Below are 24,303 nucleotides of genomic sequence, written 5' to 3'. Positions count from 1 at the left end.
GCAGCTCTCGTGCTTATTTTTGTGAAAAAGCTGGAACTGGGAACCTGGTGTGCATCTGCAGGTATCTCTCCGGACGAAAAATCATGTACAGTAGTGTGTGTGCCTCATCTGCAAGTGATCATGTATGTAGTAACACTCCCTTACAACACCAAACAACTGACTGCAATCGATTAATGTTGTATGGTGCGAGATTTTGAAAATCATGTAGTGTGCACTCAGCACGTTGGATGAACCCTGAAAACATGATCATCAAAACATTGTTAAAATGACAAGGGATTCACATGCATTGTCAATATAATTTAGACATTGTGTCTGAGATAATGAAAGAATATGATCTCTTGGCTTTACCCCACTCAGTGAGCTTCAGTGCAACAAAGCGGTAGGTGTTCCCCAGCACATTGGTGTAGACAATATGAATGATGGAGGGCAGGTAGGACAAAGTAGCCGTTATAATGGATCCAGAAGCCTTGTGAATTGAAGCCATGGTGCTTTCACAGTAATAAAATCCCACCATGCCGAGAACAACAAATCCAAGGAAAAGTCCGACCACAGGCACAGAGACCAGGCCCACCCGCAACTGTCTCTGCCAATCGGGGAAGAGTGGTTCTGTTCTGCCCGTCACAGGACTGATACCCAACTCGCCCTGGAAACCAGGCCGTGGTTCCTGGAACTGCTCAGTTAGTGTCAGTGCCCCCCAGCGGTATGACAGCGCAGCACTTCGTCTCTTCCATAGCTCTATGAACACAGTCGACCAGATCATGCTGAACACAGCCTGCACCATGTGGGCACTCATAGCCAGATGGTTGTCGCCAACATCTAAGGAATCCGGGCCAGGGGTTGAATTGTCTGCTTTCGGTCCATCAGGGGGCAGGGCTCCAGGAAGGAAGAAGGTTATGTAAAAGCCCAGAATTGCTGGAGGTACCAAAGCCCATGTGTAGAAGTCTAAGAAGCTGAAGTAGAAAGCAATGGAGCCACCAAAGTAAGCATGAATGGAATCTGTGGTGGAGAGATGAGAAAGTGTGAGAGCAAATAAAAACAATCTTTCACACAGAATTATCCACTGTTCTCCCTGTGTCCATGTGGGTTTCCTCCGGGTGCTCCGGTTTCCCCCACAGTCCAAAGACATGCAGGTTAGGTTAACTGGTGACTCTAAATTGACCGTAGGTGTGAATGTGAGTGTCTATGTGTCAGCCCTGTGATGACCTGGCGACTTGTCCAGGGTGTACCCCGCCTTTCGCCCGTAGTCAGCTGGGATAGGCTCCAGCTTGCCTGCGACCCTGTAGAACAGGATAAAGCGGCTAGAGATAATGAGATGAGATGAGAATTATCCACTGGAGTGCTATAACTTTGCAGCATTTTAGACGGACAATTAATTATCTCTTGGGGAGTAAGAATTTTAAGATCCATTAACAGTGGCATTAGCAATGGGGGGAAAAAATCAAGCAATACAGGACAAATGTAATGGAAAGCATACAAAATAAAAAAAACAAGACGGCGTAGCTCACTCCAGCCTTGTCTAGTCCAAAAGGAACTATCTGAAGTGGGCCACCTTGTGCAGTTCTACTCTCAACCAGTCCAGCTCAAATATTTGCCAGAAAGAATCCCAAATGATGAGGAATTGACCAAGAAGAAGCAATTCTTGTTAAACTGCTCATTAAGGCTTAATTAGTCCATAACTTCATAAATATTTGTAATTAAGCAAATCTGGGTAGAAGTTATATGCATCCTAGGTAACCCTACCTTCATGCCAGAAAGAATCAAAATCGGTGAAGAATTGAGAGAGAAGAAGCGATTTTTGTGAAATGTGAATGACACCAGACGGACGGACAACATACGATGGCATAAACTCATCGCCTGTCGGCCGGATGAGCTAATAACAAGGCAAGATGTTGAAAGTTTGGCTTTAAACAAAGTGACGACAAAGAAAAGCTATGTTGATATGCTGTAACAGAACTTGTATTGATTTATAATTACATGATTCTTCCATAAACGGGATGCTACAAACTCTTGACAACGTATTTTGGTTATAAATCAAGAGAGTATGAGTAAGGAGAGAAAAGCAGGCCGATAAAATCTGCTTCCCCGTTAGTATAAGAGTTTCTGAACTCGTGTCCTGTGTGAGAATTTACATGTGTTTGTTTGAAATTATGTGCATATATACACATCTGGGTGTGTATCAGCTGTGAAAGTACGTCTTTATGGGTCCCTGTGTGTGTTTTTTGTGAACTGTACTGTCCAGAAGGGTAATCTACCTGATCATGACCAGCAAGATACAAATCACAGTGAGGGGAAAGAAGTATTTGGAGACCTTTTCTTTATGTTATTTAAATACACTTCCAGTGCATGTATCCACTTCAAATTCTCATACATACAGTGGTGCTTGAAAGTTTGTGAACCCTTTAGAATTTTCTAGATTTCTGCATAAATGTGACCTAAAACAACATCAGATTTTCACACAAGTCCTAAAAGTAGATAAAGAGAACCCAGTTAAACAAATGAGACAAAAATATTATACTTGCTCATTTATTTATTGAGGAAAATGATCCAATATTACATATCTGTGAGTGGCAAAAGTATGTGAACCTCTAGGATTAGCAGTTAATTTGAAGGTGAAATTAGAGTCAGGTGTTTTCAATCAATGGGATGACAATCAGGTGTGAGTGGGCACCCTGTTTTATTTAAAGAACAGGGATCCATCAAGGTCTGATCTTCACAACACATGTTTGTGGAAGTGTATCATGGCACGAGCAAAGGAGATTTCTGAGGACCTCAGAAAAAGCGTTGTTGATGCTCATCAGGCTGGAAAAGGTTACAAAACCATCTCTAAAGAGTTTGGACTCCACCAATCCACAGTCAGACAGATTGTGTACAAATGGAGGAAATTCAAGACCATTGTTACCCTCCCCAGGAGTGGTCGACCAACAAAGATCACTCCAAGAGCAAGGCGTGTAATAGTCGGCGAGGTCACAAAGGACCCCAGGGTAACTTCTAAGCAACTGAAGGCATCTCTCACATTGGCTAATGTTAATGTTCATGAGTCCACCATCAGGAGAACAGTGAACAACAATGGTGTGCATGGCAGGGTTGCAAGGAGAAAGCCACTGCTCTCCAAAAAGAACATTGCTGCTCATCTGCAGTTTGCTAAAGATCACGTGGACAAGCCAGAAGGCTATTGGAAAAATGTTTTGTGGACAGATGAGACCAAAATACAACTTTTTGGTTGAAATGAGAAGCATTATGTTTGGAGAAAGGAAAACACTGCATTCCAGCATAAGAACCTTATCCCATCTGTGAAACATGGTGGGGGTAGTATCATGGTTTGGGCCTGTTTTGCTGCATCTGGGCCAGGACGGCTTGCCATCATTGTTGGAACAATGAATTCTGAATTGTACCAGTGAATTCTAAAGGAAAATGTCAGGACATCTGTCCATGAATGAATGAATGAACTGAATCTCAAGAGAAGGTGAGTCATGCAGCAAGACAATGACCCTAAGCACACAAGTCGTTCTAGTAAAGAACGGTTAAAGAAGAATAAAGTTAATGTTTTGGAATGGCCAAGTCAAAGTCCTGACCTTAATCCAATGGAAATGTTGTGGAAGGACCTGAAGCGAGCAGTTCATGTGAGGAAACCCACCAACATCCCAGAGTTGAAGCTGTTCTGTATGGAGGAACGGGCTAAAATTCCTCCAAGCCGGTGTGCAGGACTGATCAACAGTTACCTCAAATGTTTAGTTGCAGTTATTGCTGCACAAGGGGGTCACACCAGATACTGAAAGCAAAGGTTCACATACTTTTGCCATTCACAGATATGTAATATTGGTTCATTTTCCTCAATAAATAAATGACCAAGTATAATATTTTTGTCTCATTTGTTTAACTGGGTTCTCTTTATCTACTTTTAGGACTTGTGTGAAAATCTGATGTTGTTTTAGGTCAGATTTATGCAGAAATATAGAAAACTTTAAAGGGTTCACAAACTTTCAAGCACCACTGTAATGTTCTTTGACTTTATACCAGTACATACAAAAAGTATGTACTGTATGTATGTATTCATATGCATTAAAAATATATGTTTAAAACAGTGGCGGCTGGTAGTCTTTCAAACAGGGGAGGCTGGTCGGTTACGATATTTCCAGATTTTAAAAGAAAAAACACATCAATTTTGCCCATACTCTTGCCTCTGATCTGGCTGATTGTTGGCAGCGTCACAAACTGTGAAATAACAGGTTCTTTTGGCCCATTAGCCTACTGTCCAATATACATGATGGTGGTGTTGGGGGGGTGGGTATATTTTAACATTTTATATTTTAAAATTGTAGCATGTTGTTTAAAAATTGACCTCGGCTGTGTTTTTGTTTAAAAATGTTGTCCAAATTGTAGCGGTGTTTAATTCATATCCAGAAAAACATATATTCCAATATAATATACTCAGCATAAACATTTTAAATAGATTCTATATTTTTGGTCCATCCATGACATATTACTAAAGTAGCCTATTTACTGTTGTTGATGTGGGTCACTTGCTGTTAGCCAATTCACTTTCTCGTACCAGGAGAGCTGAAAGGAACGAGTATTATTCCCTACCTTTTTCACCAAGTCAATTTGAGGCGTTGGTCTACCCTGCTCTTTAATTTTAATTTTTTCCTCGAAAGGAAGACTGGCAAATGGCTTCGCCAAAATTAAATCAGCAATGCTTGGCATCCGTGCGCAGCTTTCTTGCTAGCTGACTAGCCCCCTCAAGTTCAAGTTCAGTCACTCAAATAAACGAAATTTCTGGAACTAAGATAGCAAAATTGACAACACTATATTTACACTTTATTTACAATGAAAATATCTCATCTCATCTCATTATCTCTAGCCGCTTTATCCTTCTACAGGGTCGCAGGCAAGCTGGAGCCTATCCCAGCTGACTACGGGCGAAAGGCGGGGTACACCCTGGACAAGTCGCCAGGTCATCACAGGGCTGACACATAGACACAGACAACCATTCACACCTACACTACCATTCAAAAGTTTGGGGTCACCCAGACAATTTTGTGTTTTTCATGAAAAGTCACACTTTTATTTACCACCATAAGTTGTAAAATGAATAGAAAATATAGTCAAGACATTTTTCTGGCCATTTTGAGCATTTAATTGACCCCACAAATGTGATGCTCCAGAAACTCAATCTGCTCAAAGGAAGGTCAGTTTTATAGCTTCTCTAAAGAGCTAAACTGTTTTCAGCTGTGCTAACATGATTGTACAAGGGTTTTCTAATCATCCATTAGCCTTCTGAGGCAATGAGCAAACACATTGTACCATTAGAACACTGGAGTGAGAGTTGCTGGAAATGGGCCTCTATACACCTATGGAGATATTGCACCAAAAACCAGACATTTGCAGCTAGAATAGTCATTTACCACATTAGCAATGTATAGAGTGGATTTCTGATTAGTTTAAAGTGATCTTCATTGAAAAGAACAGTGCTTTTCTTTCAAAAATAAGGAACTTTCAAAGTGACCCCAAACTTTTGAACGGTAGTGTACGGTCAATTTAGAGTCACCAGTTAACCTAACCTGCATGTCTTTGGACTGTGGGGGAAACCGGAGCACCCGGAGGAAACCCACGCGGACACGGGGAGAACATGCAAACTCCACACAGAAAGGCCCTCACCGGCCACGGGGCTCAAACCCAGAACCTTCTTGCTGTGAGGTGACAGCGCTAACCACTACACCACTGTGCCGCCCTGACCCCAAATATGTTGAAATTAAAATAAATAAATAAATAAAATAAAAAAAATCAGCCATGTAAGGACTTGAGTTATTTGGACTGAATGTTTGGGCTTATTGTCTTTCTGAAACCTCCATCTTCTCCCCAGATTCAGTTCCTTAGCCGAGTTTTATTTTTATTTCATCTGACCAGAGTAAAAAGAGTTCACAAACAGTTCTGATGGCTCTCTTTTGACACTTTTCTTATTTGCACTTCTGTCTATCTGAAGACTCTTTTCCCCACCCTATAAAAAAAGTGCATTTTGTGCTTCTTTTTTTTTTCCAAAACTTTGTGGTTAATACTTAAGATTAGGTGAAGAACATTTGTCTCATCTCATCTCATCTCATTATCTCTAGCCGCTTTATCCTGTTCTACAGGGTCGCAGGCAAGCTGGAGCCTATCCCAGCTGACTACGGGCGAAAGGCGGGGTACACCCTGGACAAGTCGCCAGGTCATCACAGGGCTGACACATAGACACAGACAACCATTCACACTCACATTCACACCTACGGTCAATTTAGAGTCACCAGTTAACCTAACCTGCATGTCTTTGGACTGTGGGGGAAACCGGAGCACCTGGAGGAAACCCACGCGGACACGGGGAGAACATGCAAACTCCGCACAGAAAGGCCCTCGCCGGCCACGGGGCTCGAACCCGGACCTTCTTGCTGCGAGGCAACAGTGCTAACCACTACACCGCCATGCCGCCCCAAGAACATTTGTATTATTTATAAATAATTACATACTTACACCATGTATGTCACATATGTATGTTTAGGAAATGTCATTGAACAAAATGCGTATGTACCTAAAGGCTGTCCCCACAAGCGTTTCTTTAAATACCACTCTTTGCCAAGAGCCTTTAGCTCCTTTTCATCACACAGGGGGAAAACATCCTGGATCACTCCTGCCTTCTGCAGCTTCTGAACTGCAGCAGATAGAGAGAGAGAGAGAGAGAGAGAGAGAGAGAGAGAGGCCAAAGCATTACCATGTTATCATCACTGAGCAGGAGGGGACTGAGCACAGCATGACTAAGCAATTGTGTGAGTGAGTGAGTGAGTGAGTGAGTGAGTGAGTGAGTGAGAGAGAGAATGAATATGAGAGTGATTTTTAAGGTCACACATACACACTCCCCGTCTGTCTCCACTCCACTCTATATATAAACAAAGATGGCATTTTAAAAAGACAGAGCTAACAAGATACCTCATGGTCTTGTACACACACACACACACACACACTCTCTCTCTCTCTCTCTTTTTCCGTCTGTGCTTCAGTCTCCACTCTGTGCATATGAAAATATACAGTAATGCAATTCACAGAAACAGACTGAGACACAAAAATACCTACTGGCTCTCTCTCTCTCTCTCTCTCTCTCTCTCTCTCTCTCTCACACACACACACACACACACACACACACACACACACACACACACACACAGAGTCTAGTGTTTCTGTACTCAAAAGCCAGAACATTATTTGCATCCCTTTACCTGTAATGGCTCTGTGTTGGTTGAACTTCAGACAGTATTTATCCAGGATCATAATCTTCACATTTTCATATTCCTTATCAGTAGCTTTGTGTGATCAACACGAAAAGCTGCCAAAACATAACTCTTATTATCTGAAATCTACTGACTTTTTTCCTCCAGGTGTCCGCTTCTCGATTGGGAGACTGAGAGTTCTATTTGCAGTCGGGTCGTACCAAAGACCATCATAAAAATGGTACCTACTGCCATCTGGTGAGGCATGCTGCAATACAGATGTGAGTAGGGAGTCAAACTCTTGCGGTTGCCCCCCACTGGAACCCTACCTACGTAATAGGCGAGAGGCCGAGGGCTACTGAAACCGAGATTGGTGCTGTCCAATGCGCCTTGTAGCATGGGAAGGACTTTGATTGTACAAGGTGAACTTCAGTGTCAATTTTCCCAGTATTTCTATTCACTCTCTCTCTCTCTCTCTCTCTCTCTCTCTCTCTCGCTCTCCTCCCCCATTCATTGACAAACATACTGTAACTCACATATGTTTTGTCTGGATTTAAGAACGCCCTTGTCTCCAGGTAGTCCAGGAATGCACCGGTCTTGCACGGCTCTCATGGACTCCAGCTCATGTTGGACGATGTACTGTCTCTCAGCCAGAGTCAGGAACTTCTGCATGTCATCTACACACAGAACACAACTGCTACACAAACAGCCATGCAGCTATGAATACATAATGATGCAAATAAAATTATGGTGTATTATTTAGAATATTAGAGCATTGTGTCAGTCTCCTTTTTCCGTCAACTCTTAGCTTTCCATAATCTCATCTCATTATCTCTAGCCGCTTTATCCTTCTACAGGGTCGCAGGCAAGCTGGAGCCTATCCCAGCTGACTACGGGCAAAAGGCGGGGTACACCCTGGACAAGTCGCCAGGTCATCACAGGGCTGACACATAGACACAGACAACCATTCACACTCACATTCACACCTACGGTCAATTTAGAGTCACCAGTTAACCTAACCTGCATGTCTTTGGACTGTGGGGGAAACCGGAGGACCCGGAGGAAACCCACGCGGACACAGGGAGAACATGCAAACTCTGCACAGAAAGGCCCTCGCCAGCCATGGGGCTCGAACCCGGACCTTCTTGCTGTGAGGCGACAGCGCTAACCACTACACCACCGTGTCGCTCCGCCTTCTATAATTTATTAAAAAATAAAGTAAAATCATAATGGCATTCTATATCGGCTAGGAGACGCATCTGGGCTCTTTGAGTATAAAACAAGGTCTCTGTCCTTTAGTGAGCCTCGTTATTATTCATCCAAAATATCCTAATTATCCAAAATATTTTAATTGTGTATCCACAGGGCCAAGTTGTCTGTGCATTGATCTATACCTCTCACCTTGCTCTTCTCTTCTGCATTCTAAATCAAATCATCATGGACAATTATTAATATTCTATCCACATTCACTGGATATGAGCAATCGCGTGCTCTGATTGGCTATTCTACTACTAGGCTATCAGCTCATATACCGTGAGTAAAGAAAAACAAAATGGTGGCGCGTGTTGCTGAACCAACCGAGGACGAAATAAAAACCACTCGAAAACAAAACCCCAAACAAAATATATGGAATGAAAGCATTTCATGGTAAGAAAGTATTTTTTTTTATTTTTCAAGAATTATTATTATAGCATTTTTCACAAATTGCTCCTGTCATTGCACCGGTTTGTTTACATCCTAAGCAGAAATGATTTTGTCAGACGTTTTGTATAAAGTTTTTATTTATCGAATTTGCAAAAAAATAAAAATGCTCCGTTTCTGAAAATCCAGTGAGTGTGGATAGAATAAAACAGTTATTCCACTCAATCTCATCGTGCATGGCTTATAGACCCTTTTCACGTGACGTCACGACAAACGCGGCCGCCATTTTGGACGTGTACTACCAGTAGTTTACCACAGCCAACATTGAGGAACGGCAGCAAAGAAAGTGTTTATTTTCAGCAAGACTTCCATCATGCCACTATATTGTTGTGCACCTGGTTGTAGTAACCATCAACAAACAAGGCAAGGGTGATCATTTTATCAGATCCCGGTAGATGCTGACCGACAGAGAAGATGGATAGCGGCATACCAACGCTTGTGTAGTGACCACTTTGTTGGAGGTAAGACGAATAAAATTAGCCAGAAAAGGCATTACATTGCTGTTAACATTCTGTGGCGGCGAGTGTGTAACCAAATAGGCTAAAATAACCCATTGTAACCTCTTTGTTCTTCTGTAGTAGCTATTAGCTAACGACATTAGCTAGCGTTGTGTTCCTTTGCTGTTGGTAGACTGTAGGACAGATCAGAGGCAGTGTCCTACAAACAGCGCTTAATTTGAGGGGGAGCAAGCCGGAGCGCGCTCCGGAACCTCGGGCGTTGGCTCCGGCAGCTATTTACACTGGATCCGGTGATCCGACACCTCTTTTGACTATGTAACAAAAAAAACCCAACCCCAAATAATTAAATAAAAAAATGCAAGTTTATTTAGTGTTAATGTCTGATTTTGATATCTGTCTTGTTGGTGATTTCTCTCATGAAACGACATCCACAAAATATCTGCAGATGAACTTAATTTGCAGTGTTATTACAAAACATGCCCAGAAGCGCAGCGCAGCGCCGCGCCCCCTCCCCCCCTCTTTTTTTCCGCACCGGAGCCGCTCATCCTCTGCGCTCCGGGACCTCCCACTTTACAAATTAAGCACTGCCTACAAATAAGTGTTCAAAACAAGAGGAACAGGTATTTGTCTCTTAAATCCAGGCCGTTCCCTGTAATCTGTCACAACGGTTGGAGAAAGTAATGGCAAATAGTGAGTGCACAAACCATAGAAGGTAAACTGTACACAGCGCCAGGGCAGTGTGATGGTATGTCTACTTTTAGATTGTGTTAGCTTATCAATGAACACACTCGTCACTCGACGAGTTTCACGTCTTTACGACGGATACTTAAATGTGTGTTAGGTATTATTGCTGCAGTCTAAGCAGTCATTGTAGCAGCTAGATGAGCGAGAACCGAAAGGGTCTGTGCCATAAACCGTTATTTCTGTACGGCGTTGCTAATGTGTCATTACTGTTGTTATTTCTCCCTCTGCTCGCCCTGTAAATGCCCTACGTCGCTGGATAGCGAAGGCGTTTTCTGCATCTCGCTCCTTTTTGGGGGCCAAGCAGCGAAGCTGCGAAGGCACCCATAGTGTTTCTACTGTTTCCTATTATTATTCAACGTTCTTCCGCCTCTGCAAGTCTATGGCAGCCCATAGAACCGTCTGGTAAAAAGTTGTGAAATTTTGCACACTGATTCTAGACAGTCTCAACATTACTCTCAGCAAATTTCAGCTCACCACCTCAAACTATCTAGCGCCACCAACAGGTCAAAGTTGGAAGTACATTTCTGCTTGTTACTTTTGAACCGTACGTCCGATCGTCAAAATCTTAGTATCTCTGGAGTCCTTCGGTCAAATCGAATCCAAATCGCCCTATCTCGTCATATTCCACCTGGTAGATTTTCCGCCATTTTGAATTTTGTCAAAATCAGTTAAAACGCATCAACTCCCTCAATTTTTGACCAATTTTTCCCAGACTTGGTTGATAGCATAAGTGGACTAAGCCGCACAAAAGTTATGCTCAGTGTTTTGAATTTCGCAAGCGTTTGGCCGTGGCAGCCAATCAAATTTGGCTGCGCAGACGCGAAACAGGAAGTGTGCTCATATCTCTGCCACCCTTTGGCATATCTTAACGAAACTTGGTGGCATGATGCCCCACCCCTCCCCAAACGCCCCCAAAAAATTTGGAATAAATTTGCCACTAGGGGGCGCTATAACTAGGAAAAATGACTTTTGGCTCATATCTCATGATGCGTTTTGGGGAGAAACAAAATTCCACTATCTCTGAAATCCTTGGGTCAAGACAAATCCATCGCACCCTATGACGTCGTGTTCTGAGTTGAGGATTTTCCGCCATTTTGAATTTTGTTAAAATCAATGAAATTCTATGGCAAGCCATAGAACCGTCTGACGAGAGGTTGTGAAATTTGGCACACTGATTCTAGGCTGCCTCAAGGTTCTTCTCAGCAAATTTCAGCTCACCACCTCAAACTATCTAGCGCCACCAACAGGTCAAAGTTGGAAGTACATTTCTGCTTGTTACTTTTGAACCGTACGTCCGATCGTCAAAATCTTAGTATCACTGGAGTCCTTTGGTCAAATCGAATCCAAATCACTCTATCTCGTCATATTCCACCTGGTAGATTTTCCGCCATTTTGAATTTTGTTAAAATCAATTAAATTGCTACTCCTCCCTCAATTTTTGATCAATTTTTCCCAGACTTGGTACATGGCATCATTGGACGAAGCCGCACAAAAGTTATGCTCAGTGTTTTGAAATTTAAAACTATTTTGCCACAGCAGCCAATGAAACGCGTCTGCAAAGACGCCAAACAGGAAGTGAGCTCATATCTCGGCAGCCTTCATAGGAATGTTTTCAAATTTTTCACACAGATTCTAGTCTATCCCAGGACTCGCCACAAAAAAAATCCAGATGCACAGCTCAAACCCTCTAGCGCCACCAACAGGTCAAAATTCGAGGTACATTTCTGCTTGTAACTTTTGATACGTGCACCCGATTGTCAAAAACTTGGTATCCCTAGAATCCTTGGGCCAAGAGGATTCCAACGCACCCTATGACGTCATGTACACCGGAATATAATCTCCGCCATTTTGGATTTTGTGAAAATCAATAAAATGCTTCTCCTTCTGCAAATTTAGTCGGATTTTCCCAAAAACTGGTCTGCATCCACATTCTAGACAGTCTCATGATTGCCTTCAAGAAATTTTAGGTCCCCACCCCCAATCCTCTAGTGCCACCAACAGGTCAAATTCGCAGGTACATTTCTGCTTGTTACTTTTGAACCATATGTCTGATCATCAAAATCTTAGTATCGCTGGAATGCTTGGGTCAAAAGGAATCCAACGCGCCGTGTCGTCATATTCCACCCAGTAAATTTTCCGCCATTTTGAATTATGTGAAAATCAATTAAAATGCTTCTCCTCCCTCAATCTTTGACCAATTTCTCCCAAACTTGGTATATAGCAACTGTGGATGAACCTGCACAAGAAACTTACACGGATTTTCGAATTTCCTAAGCATTTGGCCGTGGCAGCCAATCACATTTGGCTGCGCAGATGCGAAAGAGGAAGTGTGCTCATATCTCGGCCGCCCTTTGGCAGATCTTAACGAAACTTGGTGGCATTATGCCAGACACCACCAGAAAGGCCCACAAAAATTTGGAACAACTAGGCCGCTAGGGGGCGCTATAACTAGGAAAAATGACTTTTGGCTCATATCTCATGATGTGTTTGGGCAAGAAATAAAATTCCACTATCTCTGGAATCCTTGGCTCAAGCCAAATCCATCGCAACCTATGAAGTCTTATTCAGCCTTGAGGATTTTCCGCCATTTTGAATTTTGTAAAAATCTATTAAAATGCTTCTCCTCCCCCAATTTTTGACCAATTTCTCCCAAACTTGGTGGATAGCAACTTTGGACTAAGCTGCACAAGGGCATTACCTGGCCCAAGTGCATTCTGCTGGCCTGATGACTAGGCTCATATACTGCTTGGCCCCCACATTGCTGCTTGCAGCTATATTTCTTGTATGTTCTCCGTTTGTCGCCTTCCTCGCATTCAAACCAATTCGAGCCGAAGTCCGCTACATATCCAAAATGGTGGTCGCGTTTACGAAGGTCACGTGACTGAAAAGGGTCTATAGCCGACTTGGTGCTACACGCCTTGTTGGCCATCAGCTCATATACGACTCGATTTCATGGAATAACTGTTAAATATCATTGCCCGTGTTCCCTTTCTGGACATTGCTACATACTGCATCGAGCAGTGGCTCCATTTCTTACCCATTTCAGCCTGTTTAAGTTTACTGTTGTTCTCTTGACTACAAACAGAGCCAGCTCATTACTTACTGATGTTATTAAAGTTGTTGCGATCATGAAAGGAAAACAAGACCATATTGCCCTCTTTGTCAGCTTTGCAGAGTCCCAGTTCTTCTGTGACCCTGAGTAAGGTACAGCGAGGTGCCGCAACCACAATCCGACCCCAGCTGGCATCTTCACCAGGGTGTACGAGTAGGTGTGCCCCTAAAACACACAGCGGAGGAGGGAGAGAGGGACACACTGAAGGTTTACCTGTACGATTTATCATTCATTCACTGAACTAAAGCAGTTACAATATTATACTAACTGTAATCACAAGGTGAAATGTATGACACAGCAGCCTTTTGATGCACAATAAGGAAATGTTTTTTTAAACAAATCTATATCTATATTTGTAGCTTTGTATAAAAAGTACTGTACAAAAATCAGAGACCACCATTTTGTTTTTGATCAAATGTCCATTTAGTACCTACTGTTAATTGTTTGGTGGCAAACAATAATGGTGGGAAAATAGTACTTATGCATGTCAGTATTAAAGCTCAATATTACAAAAAATATTCATCAATTTCATATTGCTTTTACTATTTAAAAGACCCCATGGTCTAACCATTAGACCATGCCCTAATGGTTAGAGAAGCAGCTTTGGAACCAAAAGGTCACTGGTTCGATTTCCTGGACCAGCAGGAATGGCTGAAGTGCCCTTGAGCAAGGCACCTAACCCCCAACTGCTCCCCAGGATGCGCTGGGTACATTGTATGTTGCTTTGGATAAGCGTGTCTGCTAAATGCTGTTCAAGGCCATATCACAGGTAAATTCAGGAGCAAGATCAATGTAATTCTCCTATTTTATATTAAACTTTGGTCAAATATCTGTCACATTTTGCATTCTCTGCAGTTTTTTTTACCTTGCGCAATACCAGAAAAATTCAGTTGAAATCGAGCCATTTGAGGCGAATTGGTCCACCTTGGAAAAAACTTGGCATTTGGATTTCCCAGCAAACACTGATTTTCGTGACGTCGCATGCGGGACGCCTCTCTCTGAATCCTACGTCAGCGCTGGTTTGTTTATGAGAAAACGACCTGGTGGTTTCTGCAAATTTCTTCAACGTTATCGCGTAATTATTAAAATGGTTAACAGATGTATCGTAGGAGGGTGTAGCAACACCAATCTTGATGGGATTAGTACTCATCATTTCCCAAAAGACCGGACAATGAGAGAGAAATGGGAGCGCTTGGTCTACACAGGCTGTGCACTGAAACCGTGTAAAGCTCGCGCAGTCTGCTCACGCTTCCGCAGATCACGTCACGACTCTGGCTCCAGACTCACTTGGGATTTTTCCAGACACATTTTGTTATTTTATTTTTTTTTCTGCTGTAGACAGATGGCCTTGTGCAAAATTACCCTTCTGGATGAGTGTGTAAAGGGACATACTTTCCAAAAAAAAAAACTGGTCCAGAATATGCCCTTTAATGTAATGGAAGAGCTTTGTGCAAGTTTCTGTTAAATACACTGCCCCAGCCAAAAAAAAAGTTGCATATACATATTTCGTTGGACCACATTTAGCTTTAATTATGGCACAAATTTGCTGTGATGTTTCAAAAAGCTTAGCATTTATTTCCATCCAGAGTTACATTAATGTGCCACCGAGATCTTGCTTTGATGATGGGAGAGTTGAACCACTCCATAAATTCATCTCTAGCATGTCCGAAGACTTTCAATAGGGTTAAGGTGAGGAATCTGTGGTGGCCAATTGTGTGTGAAAATGATTCTTCATGCTCCTTGAACCAGACTTTCACAATTTGAGCCATAATTTTATGCCCATGTCATCAGGGTAGAAGAAAAAAAAAATAAATCCACTGATGTGATAACCTGTTCATTCAGTACATTAAGGTCATCAGATTATTTCATTTTATTGCCACGTAATGTTGCTGAGCCTCAACCTGACCAACTGAAGCAACCCCAGATCATAACACTGCTGTCAGTCCTGCATGCGCATCTGAAGAACTCCTTGGTACATCCTGGACCACGCACATGTCGAGCAACCTCTCGCACACGTACCTGCACATGATTGAGGAGCAATATGTGCACGTACAGTTAGGTCCATAAATATTTGGACAGAGACAACATTTTTCTAATTTTGGTTCTGTACATTACCACAATGAATTTTGAACAAAACAATTCAAATGCAGTTGAAGTTCAGACTTTCAGCTTTAATTCAGTGGGTTGAACAAAATGATTGCATAAAAATGTGAGGAACTAAAGCATTTTTTAAACACAATCCCTTCATTTCAGGGGCTCAAAAGTAATTGGACAAATTAAATAATTGTAAATAAAATGTTCATTTCTAATACTTGGTTGAAAACCCTTTGTTGGCAATGACTGCCTGAAGTCTTGAACTCATGGACATCACCAGACATTGCGTTTCCTCCTTTTTAATGCTCTGCCAGACCTTTACTGCAGCGGTTTTCAGTTGCTGTTTGTTTGTGGGCCTTTCTGTCTGAAGTTTAGTCTTTAACAAGTGAAATGCATGCTCAATTGGGTTGAGATCAGGTGACTGACTCCGGCCATTCAAGAATATTCCACTTCTTTGCTTTAATAAACTCCCGGGTTGCTTTGGCTTTATGTTCTGGGTCATTGTCCATCTGTATTATGAAACGCCGACCAATCAGTTTGGCTGCATTTGGCTGGATTTGAGCACACAGTATGTCTCTGAATACCTCAGAATTCATCCAGCTGCTTCTGTCCTGCGTCACATCATCAATAAACACTAGTGACCCAGTGCCAGTGGCAGCCATGCATGCCCAAGCCATCACACTGCCTCCGCCATGTTTTACAGATGATGTGGTATGCTTTGAATCATGAGCTGTACCACGCCTTCGCCATACTTTTTTCTTTCCATCATTCTGGTAGAGGTTGATCTTGGTTTCATCTGTCCAAAGAATGTTCTTCCAGAACTGTGCTGGCTTTTTTAGATGTTTTTTAGCAAAGTCCAATCTAGTCTTTTTATTCTTGAGGCTTATGAGTGGCTTGCACCGTGCAGTGAACCCTCTGTATTTACTTTCATGCAGTCTTCTCTTTATGGTAGATTTGGATATTGATACGCCTACCTCCTGGAGAGTGTTGTTCACTTGGTTGGCTGTTGTGAAGGGGTTTCTCTTCAACATGAAAATTATTCTGCGATCATCCACCACTGTTGTCTTCTGTGGGCGTCCAGGTCTTTTTGCACTGATGAGTTCACCAGTGGTTTCTTTCTTTCTCAGGATATACCAAACTGTAGATTTTGCCACTCTTAATATTGTAGCAATTTCTCGGATGGGTTTTTTCTGTTTTCGCAGCTTAAGGATGGCTTGTTTCACCTGCATGGAGAGCTCCTTTGACCGCATGTTTCTTCACAGCAAAATCTTCCAAATGCAAGCACCACACCTCAAATCAACTCCAGGCCTTTTATCTGCTTAATTGAGAATGACATAATGAAGGAATTTCCCACACCTGCCCATGAAATAGCCTTTGAGTCAATTGTCCAATTACTTTTGGTCCCTTTAAAAACAGGGTGGCACATTTTAAGGAGCTGAAACTCCTAAAACCTTCATCCAATTTTAATGTGGATACCCACAAATGAAAGCTGAAAGTCTGGACTTTATGTCCATGTCCATTATATAACTATAACTTGAATATGTTTCATTAAACAGGTAAAAAAACAAAATGTGTGTCAGTGTCCAAATATATATGGACCTAACTGTATATAAGGACTGTTTGGATGCATGCCTAGTGCGAAGTATTACGTATTATCGAGCCTAAGTTTACCCATGTCTGATTTTCTGGTTTCCTGATCTCTCTGCCTGTTCCTAGTTTACATTTTGCTATTTGCCTGTAATATCCTGCTTGTGCCTCGCCCGACCTTTTGCATGTCTTAACGTTTATGAGTTTCCTGCCGAGTTGGACTGTTTGCCTGTATGTTTTCACTATAATAAATATACTTCTGCACTTCCATCCACCTCCTACCTCACACCTGACAACTGCCTCCAGAGGCTTGTACAGTGGCCACTTGGCATGATAGGTGCATGGATTCATGTGCTTCCCCTTCTTCCCCTGAAGCGCCCATCACGAGTTCAACTGTTGATTTTTTTACAATTTGATTTCACCATGTGTTTAAGAGATCTCCGATCATGGTCAGTCAAGATTTTTTTTCGACCACATTTCTTCCATGAAGTTGCCGCTTCGCCACTACCCAGACAAGTAACATAATTATTTTGTAATGATGATGTGATACAAGCACAAGAACACATTTTTCACATTTCACTTATTGAACCTCTAACTTCAAGCATCTGTCAGAACACTGATATGAAATCCTGTCATTACCGTTTTTCCTCAGCACACTGTGCATTCAAAAGTGCATTCCTACGTGCCACGAACATGACCCCACACAAGTTTTACTAGTTGTGTACTCCTAGTTCTGATTGTTTTGCAGGGATTGAGCCACAATCTTCTCTCACCTCCTTTCTTATTAGGTGCTGAGATCATGGACATGATCCACTGCTTGGTGTTGGACTTCACATTCTCACCCAGTTGAATCAGAACCAGCGGCTCCACCTCAGATGACACACAACATGGACAGCTAACCTTGGACCACGACTCTGGGCCCATTGACTCTGCCACGCTGGAGATGCTGTCCTGCTGCTGCTTCAGAGAAGACATCGTGATGTACCTGCGGAACAATGTATGAGATAGATAAATAAAATAAGTAATGCCCTTGGTAAAGTTTAAAGCCCAGAGAGTATTGTACTGTAACTAAAGAGCAACAAAAATATCCATGAATGAAACTAATAGAAAGTCTTTAATATTGTTGCTCATTAGTACAGCACTATAACTGAAACAAAGGCATTTTTGTTATATATGACCTACTGAGGTTAGCGCTGTCGCCTCACAGCAAGAAGGTCCGGGTTCGAGCCTCGTGGCCGGCGAGGGCCTTTCTGTGTGGAGTTTGCATGTTCTCCCCGTGTCCGCGTGGGTTTCCTCCGGGTGCTCCGGTTTCCCCCACAGTCCAAAGACATGCAGGTTAGGTTAACTGGTGACTCTAAATTGACCGTAGGTGTGAATGTGAGTGTGAATGGTTGTCTGTGTCTATGTGTCAGCCCTGTGATGACCTGGCGACTTGTCCAGGGTGTACCCCGCCTTTCGCCCGTAGTCAGCTGGGATAGGCTCCAGCTTGCCTGCGACCCTGTAGAAGGATAAAGCGGCTAGAGATAATGAGATGAGATGAGATGAGATGACCTACTGAAAACTGAATCAGGAGAAGCTGAAATCCATCCGAGTGTGCATTTATCACATTATTTGCTTAAAAATAGCTGTGATGCAATACATTTCTTTCAAGTAGACTCCAAACACACAGTGTGTTAAAGGGGATGACTCACCCTTCCCAGAATGCAGTCCGTGTTTTTGTATAGAAAATCACATGACCACTACTCTGCTAGCTTTTTGTGCAGCAAAACCTCTGCAAACTCAACGTTAGCGATCCCTTCAAAATCCATCCCGGACTTTTCCTTCAGGATTCCTGCTGGCGCTCGTTACACTCATCACTGACAAATATAATCAGTCAGTGATGAAGAGAAAATTACTAACAGTCGTCAAAGTGACAAATGTAGTTGTCATCTTTATCACCATCATAAGTCATCTTTTTGAGAAGTCCCTCCACAAATCCCTCCGTTTGCTGAAATCCAGTCCCAGTGAAGCAGCAGCGTGAAGCCAGAGTGTAAACAATGAGCGTGTGCTTGTGACTAATAAAAATCGACTACACATAATGAACAAATGACCGCCAAGCTTTTGACCAATCACAATGCGCCTTAATCAGCCTGGTGTGGTGATATGATTAACTCTACATGAACCAAACAATGGCGCAGTCTAAGCTGATTAAGCTTTTTTGGGCGGGCTTCTTCAAGCACTGAAGATGATTTAAGGGGCGAAACAGGCACAGGGGAGGCACACTCAGAGCCCCTACCGTCCCCAAGCACATCGGACAGTGTCAGTAATACAGGGGTTGGTTTAAAAAAAAAAACACCAAAGTGAAAGTGCTGTCAGCCGGCGAGTGACTGAAGGGAGTTATGTTTCAGGAGGTGTGGTATGTTGAGTTTCCTGGCTAACGTGTGATGAAAAACAAGGTGTCATTCTGTGTTCAGTTCATAAATCGACGAGAAATTCAAAATCCTTCACTGTTCCGAGACTCTTCTTGACTCTGTAATTGTAAATCAAGTTTTGTGTTGAAGTATAGGGAGTCCTAATACCTCTTTTGAATAATTCCATGCTAAAATAACCTGGCGTAAGCTCAAACTAAAGAGGTTAATTTTAGCTTGATGGTGCATAGGGCGCACAAAATCAAGTCTTTCTTATTAGAGGCTGGAGTGGAGCCTAAATTTTATACGGTCTGTAATGGATTGAGCTTTACAAATAGTTGAATTGTGCCAATTTGGTTGGTATAAACCTGTATTAAGTCCACTCTGATAAGTCAGTAACTAAGAAAAAATACAGACTAAGTGAAGAAAAAAAACAAGACAAGAGTGCTCCGAGAGCACAATATCCCCCGCTGGCAACTGTCCCATAACTCTGGTAAAACATGACTGAATTGAACGAAATTGCAGTATGCGTTTTACCAACATAACAAAGAATCCTGTCAAGTTTCATGAAATTCCTCCAAAAATTGTGAGAGGAATTGATTTCAGAAAGGGGAGTACCCTTCCCGTGATGGACGGACAGATGGATGGACATCACCATGATATAATCCCCCTTTGGGCCTTTCGGCCAGAGGGGGATAAAAATTATGAGGGAAGTTGATTTCAGAAAGCAAGCACACCTTGATGAAATTGCCAAAATACAAGTTTGTTAATAATCGAGAGCATAACTCTGGTAAAATTTGCCCAAATTAAACAAAATTTCAATCTCCATATAACTGTCATATAACAAAGCCTTTTACCAAGTTTGGTGAAATTCCTCCACAAATTGTGAGAGGAGTTGATTTCAGAAGAATGTACACCCTCATTAAATTGTCAAAGTACAAGTTACTTAATCAAGGGCCAAAACTCTGGTAAAATTTTCACAAACAAAATTAAATCGCAATATGCATATTACCGTCATATAACAAGGCCTTTTGCCAAGCTTCGAGAAATTCCTCCAAAAATTGTGAGAGGAGTTGATGTCAGAAGGTGAGCACATCTTCATGAAATTGTGAAAGTACAAGGTTGTTAATCAAGGGCCACAACTCTGGTATAATGCAACCGAATTGAACAAATTAAAAATATGCGTATTACCGACATATAACAATGCCTCTTGTCAAATTTCGTGAAATTCCTCCAAAAATTGTGAGAGGAGTTGATTTCAGAAGGAAAACACACAGTCATGAAATTGTCAAATTATAATTTTGTTAATCAAGGGCTGTAACTCTGGCAAAATATGACCCATTTTAATGAAACTAAAATATGTGTATTACTGACATATAACAAAGAATCCTGCCAAGTTTCCTGAAATTCCTCCAAAAATTGTGAGAGGAGTTGATTTCAGAATGTGAGCACCCTTCCCGGGATGGATGGACGGAAAGATATTGCCACGACACAATCCCCCTTCGGGCCTTTCGGCCAGCAAGGGATAAAATAAATAAATAAATAAGTGATGAACACTTCTTTGGCTTGATTTTTCAAGGAAAAAAGTGCCTCATATTTTTCAGAACCCAGGAGGAACCCTATTGCTTCATCTCCGTGTCATATGTGAAAGTTCTAAATAGAACATTCCTGATATTTTCTTTCCTTCGTGGCCACCCACCAGACAGCCGAGACCGGTTCTGATCCATTACAAAGAAATAAGCATACGAAAACGGAATAGATTGGTGGAAAACTTAAAATATAACTACTTTGACAAAATATCTTCAATTTCACGCTGCAGTTTATAACCTATGGCTTCGCCGGATTGCTGCAGATTACTTTTAAAACATTCATGAATGTGAAAATGCAACTTGCTGCTTGGCACAGAGGATTCTGGGAAGGGTGATCCAGCCCCTTTAACTGTAGCATGTGTTATAAATTGTAACAAACTGTAATAAACACAACTATCAACAATCTTTCTCTTACAGCAAAAATCTATATAAATATCTATAGTAAACAAAACATTATATAATGGTTGTTATCTCAGAGCAGCTTTCAGCTTTGCAAGGAATACGTTTTTCGGAGATCAATTTGAATTTGAATAGAATGGATGGAATGGACAGATATGGACGAGCGGTGTGGACGTGCAAAGACTGCATCTGGAAAGACCAAACAATTTATATCTTATCGACATTCGGCTCCCTGAGACAGCACCGGCCTCGGTTCAGGCCGTTGCTGAGGCAACATTTCCCCCTGAAGGTCACTGCCGGGAGACACTCTCGCATTCCTTCTCTAACTTTCCGCGGTCACCATTTTTACCCCCAGTGTGACAAGTGGGTGTGTGACCAGCGCCTTCATGGCTGCAGGAGCGGACGGCTGCTTGCTTGCGCTGGATTACCTCCTCCCCTCCCTTACCCCCTACCCGATCCCCCCCCCCCCCCCCAAGTCCCATGTTTAAAGTGTACTTGTGTGCTTATGTGCAAAGGTTTTTTTAAATGTTCCCACACTGTACTCCTGACAGGAGCATAGTGTGGGGGGGGGGGGGTTTCTTTTTTTCCTTATCTCTCATCATGTTGTGTTTCCTTTTTATCTTCATCCCTGTCTTCCTGTCCTGTCTACCCTATGTCAATTGTATGTTGTATATGTATGGACAGGTTGATGGCTAATTTCGCTGGTACATGTGACTAGTGACAATAAAGGGCATCATCATCATCATCATCATATAAAAAAAATCCACCTTAAATATATATCTGTCGCAAAACCTTACTATAAGTTTCACAGCTTCAGTGCAAAACTACAACAACAAACAAACATGTCTTGGCTGATCGACTACAAATTTCTGCTGAACTATTCTTATAATTGTAAGTAATATAGCAGCAATCATATGGTGCTTGATTAACACTAACTGCTCAGCTTTGTCTGGACTGGATTCTGCCTTGTTAGTTATTTGCAGTAGATAAAAGGGCTGCCAAAAATGCAGACTATGGTAAGACGAGTAATGGCAAGAAAGAGGTTAGAGTGAGACCATAATGGTTTAACAGCCATGTCGAGAAAGTGAAAGTGAAGAAGAAGTGGGAGGAGCATGTTTGCATGTTTACAGAAGTAAAATACATTTACATGCTTTATGTGCCCTGGGTGTGCATGTGTTTTTAGTGTTTATGTGAACTAAAATGAAGCAATGGGAAATGACATTCAACTTACACACAAAGTCTGTAGCAACCAGGAAGATAACGAGAGAGAGAGAGAGACAGAGAGAGAGAGAGAGAGAGAGAGAGAGAGAGAAAGAAATGAGGTGCAATAAGGAAAGAGTACCTGCTTTCATTTGATGCTCTTCTTGGACGTCTGGTCTTGTTTTATTTGATCACACAACTCCGCCTCCCTGACGTTTTCTGAAAGCAGACATGAAAGCAGGAGAACATCAACACACACTCCTCACCGAGCTTGCACTCTGACCTCCTTCCCTAACGCACACGCACACATACACGAAAAGTGCAGATTTTTCCCTTAAACCTGATCGGTGGTAGCAGCTGCAACAGCTGCTTTATTGATAGCAGCAGGACTGTTGGTGGCAGGAATGCAGTTGAACTTCTCCTCCCTTGCTTTAGGGTGGAACAGGAGTGCCTGCTTCAGCGTTCCTGCTCCGAATGTCTAACATCCTCTGGGTCCTACAGCCTTCCATTCTTCTCGTCAACACGCGCAGACACACACACACACACACACACACACACACACACCCATTCATACAGGAGCGTTTAAAGGTCAATATACTTGCAGATAATAACATAAGAAAGCAGAGTCATCTATATCCCCTGCCCTGTATACCAAGTTTCAAGATATTATTTGTCACATTTTTCAAGTTCTGCTGCAGGAAACCAACCCGACCTCTTTACACTGACCTCAACAGCCCATGGCATAAACCCACCGGACCTTTGGTCCAGGTGAGCTAAAAATTTCTCACATTTCTTAGTATCAAAAGGCACATATACATTACTTACTCAACACATGTACCAACTTTCAAGACCATACCACTCAGTTTTCAAGTTCTGCTCTGGAAACCAAACCTATCCCAAGACTAACCTGAGAGATGAAGTCTGAAATTGTTTCCATGGAAATGTGAAAAATTTAAATTTCTCAGTATGAAAAGGCACATCTGCATCACCTTGTTAACATGTATACCAAGTTTCAAATCCGTATCATGAGTAGTTTTGGATATATTCTCCGGAAACGAACGTTGCTCTTAGAAACAAAGTCAAAATCTATTTTTTATGTAAAAATTTGAAAAATACATTTCTTCAAAAATCCAAAATAGCAAAAGGCACCAGTTCACATGTTGCTTGATATGTATACAAAGTTTCATGACGATATCTTCAGTAGTTTTAAAGATCTCATCTCATCTCATTATCTCTAGCCGCTTTATCCTTCTACAGGGTCGCAGGCAAGCTGAAGCCTATCCCAGCTGACTACGGGCGAAAGGCGGGGTACACCCTGGACAAGTCGCCAGGTCATCACAGGGCTGACACATAGACACAGACAACCATTCACACTCACATTCACACCTACGGTCAATTTAAAGTCACCAGTTAACCTAACCTGCATGTCTTTGGACTGTGGGGGAAACCGGAGCACCCGGAGGAAACCCACGCGGACACGGGGAGAACATGCAAACTCCACACAGAAAGGCCCTCGCCGGCCCCGGGGCTCGAACCCAGGACCTTCTTGCTGTGAGGCGACAGCGCTAACCACTACACCACCGTGCCGCCCAGTTTTAAAGATGTGGCCCGGAAATGAAAACATTACCGGACGGATGGATGGAACCTGTTTCTATATCCCTCAGCAAACTTCGTTTGAACGGGGGATGATTATGTATGAATAATTGCAAATTACACAAAATATCTTCACATAAACACAGTATTATGCAAGAGTCTTTGGTGCATGCAAAGAAATGCTATAGTGCAAAGATGCCTTCAAAA

General features: G+C 42.3%; 1 protein-coding gene across 3 annotated transcripts in view; it reads right to left on the bottom strand.

The window, feature by feature from the left end:
* The window catches only part of ano10b (anoctamin 10b), a 60,477-nt gene extending 37,510 nt beyond the window's left edge, over nt 1–22,967 (bottom strand). Inside the window, exons 1-7 of one of the 3 annotated variants that reach the window (XM_060928245.1) lie at nt 22,816–22,967; nt 22,646–22,722; nt 17,702–17,913; nt 13,239–13,412; nt 7,769–7,909; nt 6,560–6,679; nt 349–996 (exon numbers count right to left, since the gene is read on the bottom strand). In XM_060928245.1, coding sequence (XP_060784228.1) covers nt 349–996; nt 6,560–6,679; nt 7,769–7,909; nt 13,239–13,412; nt 17,702–17,903 — 1,285 coding nt within the window. In that variant the 5' untranslated portion in view covers nt 17,904–17,913; nt 22,646–22,722; nt 22,816–22,967. Of the gene's footprint in view, nt 1–348; nt 997–6,559; nt 6,680–7,768; nt 7,910–13,238; nt 13,413–17,701; nt 17,914–22,645 lie in introns of all 3 variants that reach the window. The other 2 variants (XM_060928246.1, XM_060928247.1) reach the window with 2 other exon arrangements.
* Between the last annotated feature and the right edge of the window lie 1,336 nt (nt 22,968–24,303).

Source organism: Neoarius graeffei, chromosome 8 (genome assembly GCF_027579695.1).
Source record: "Neoarius graeffei isolate fNeoGra1 chromosome 8, fNeoGra1.pri, whole genome shotgun sequence".
NCBI classification, from domain to species: domain Eukaryota; kingdom Metazoa; phylum Chordata; class Actinopteri; order Siluriformes; family Ariidae; genus Neoarius; species Neoarius graeffei.
Note: the sequence above shows the minus strand (reverse complement) of the source record. Positions and strands in the feature narration are given on the sequence as shown.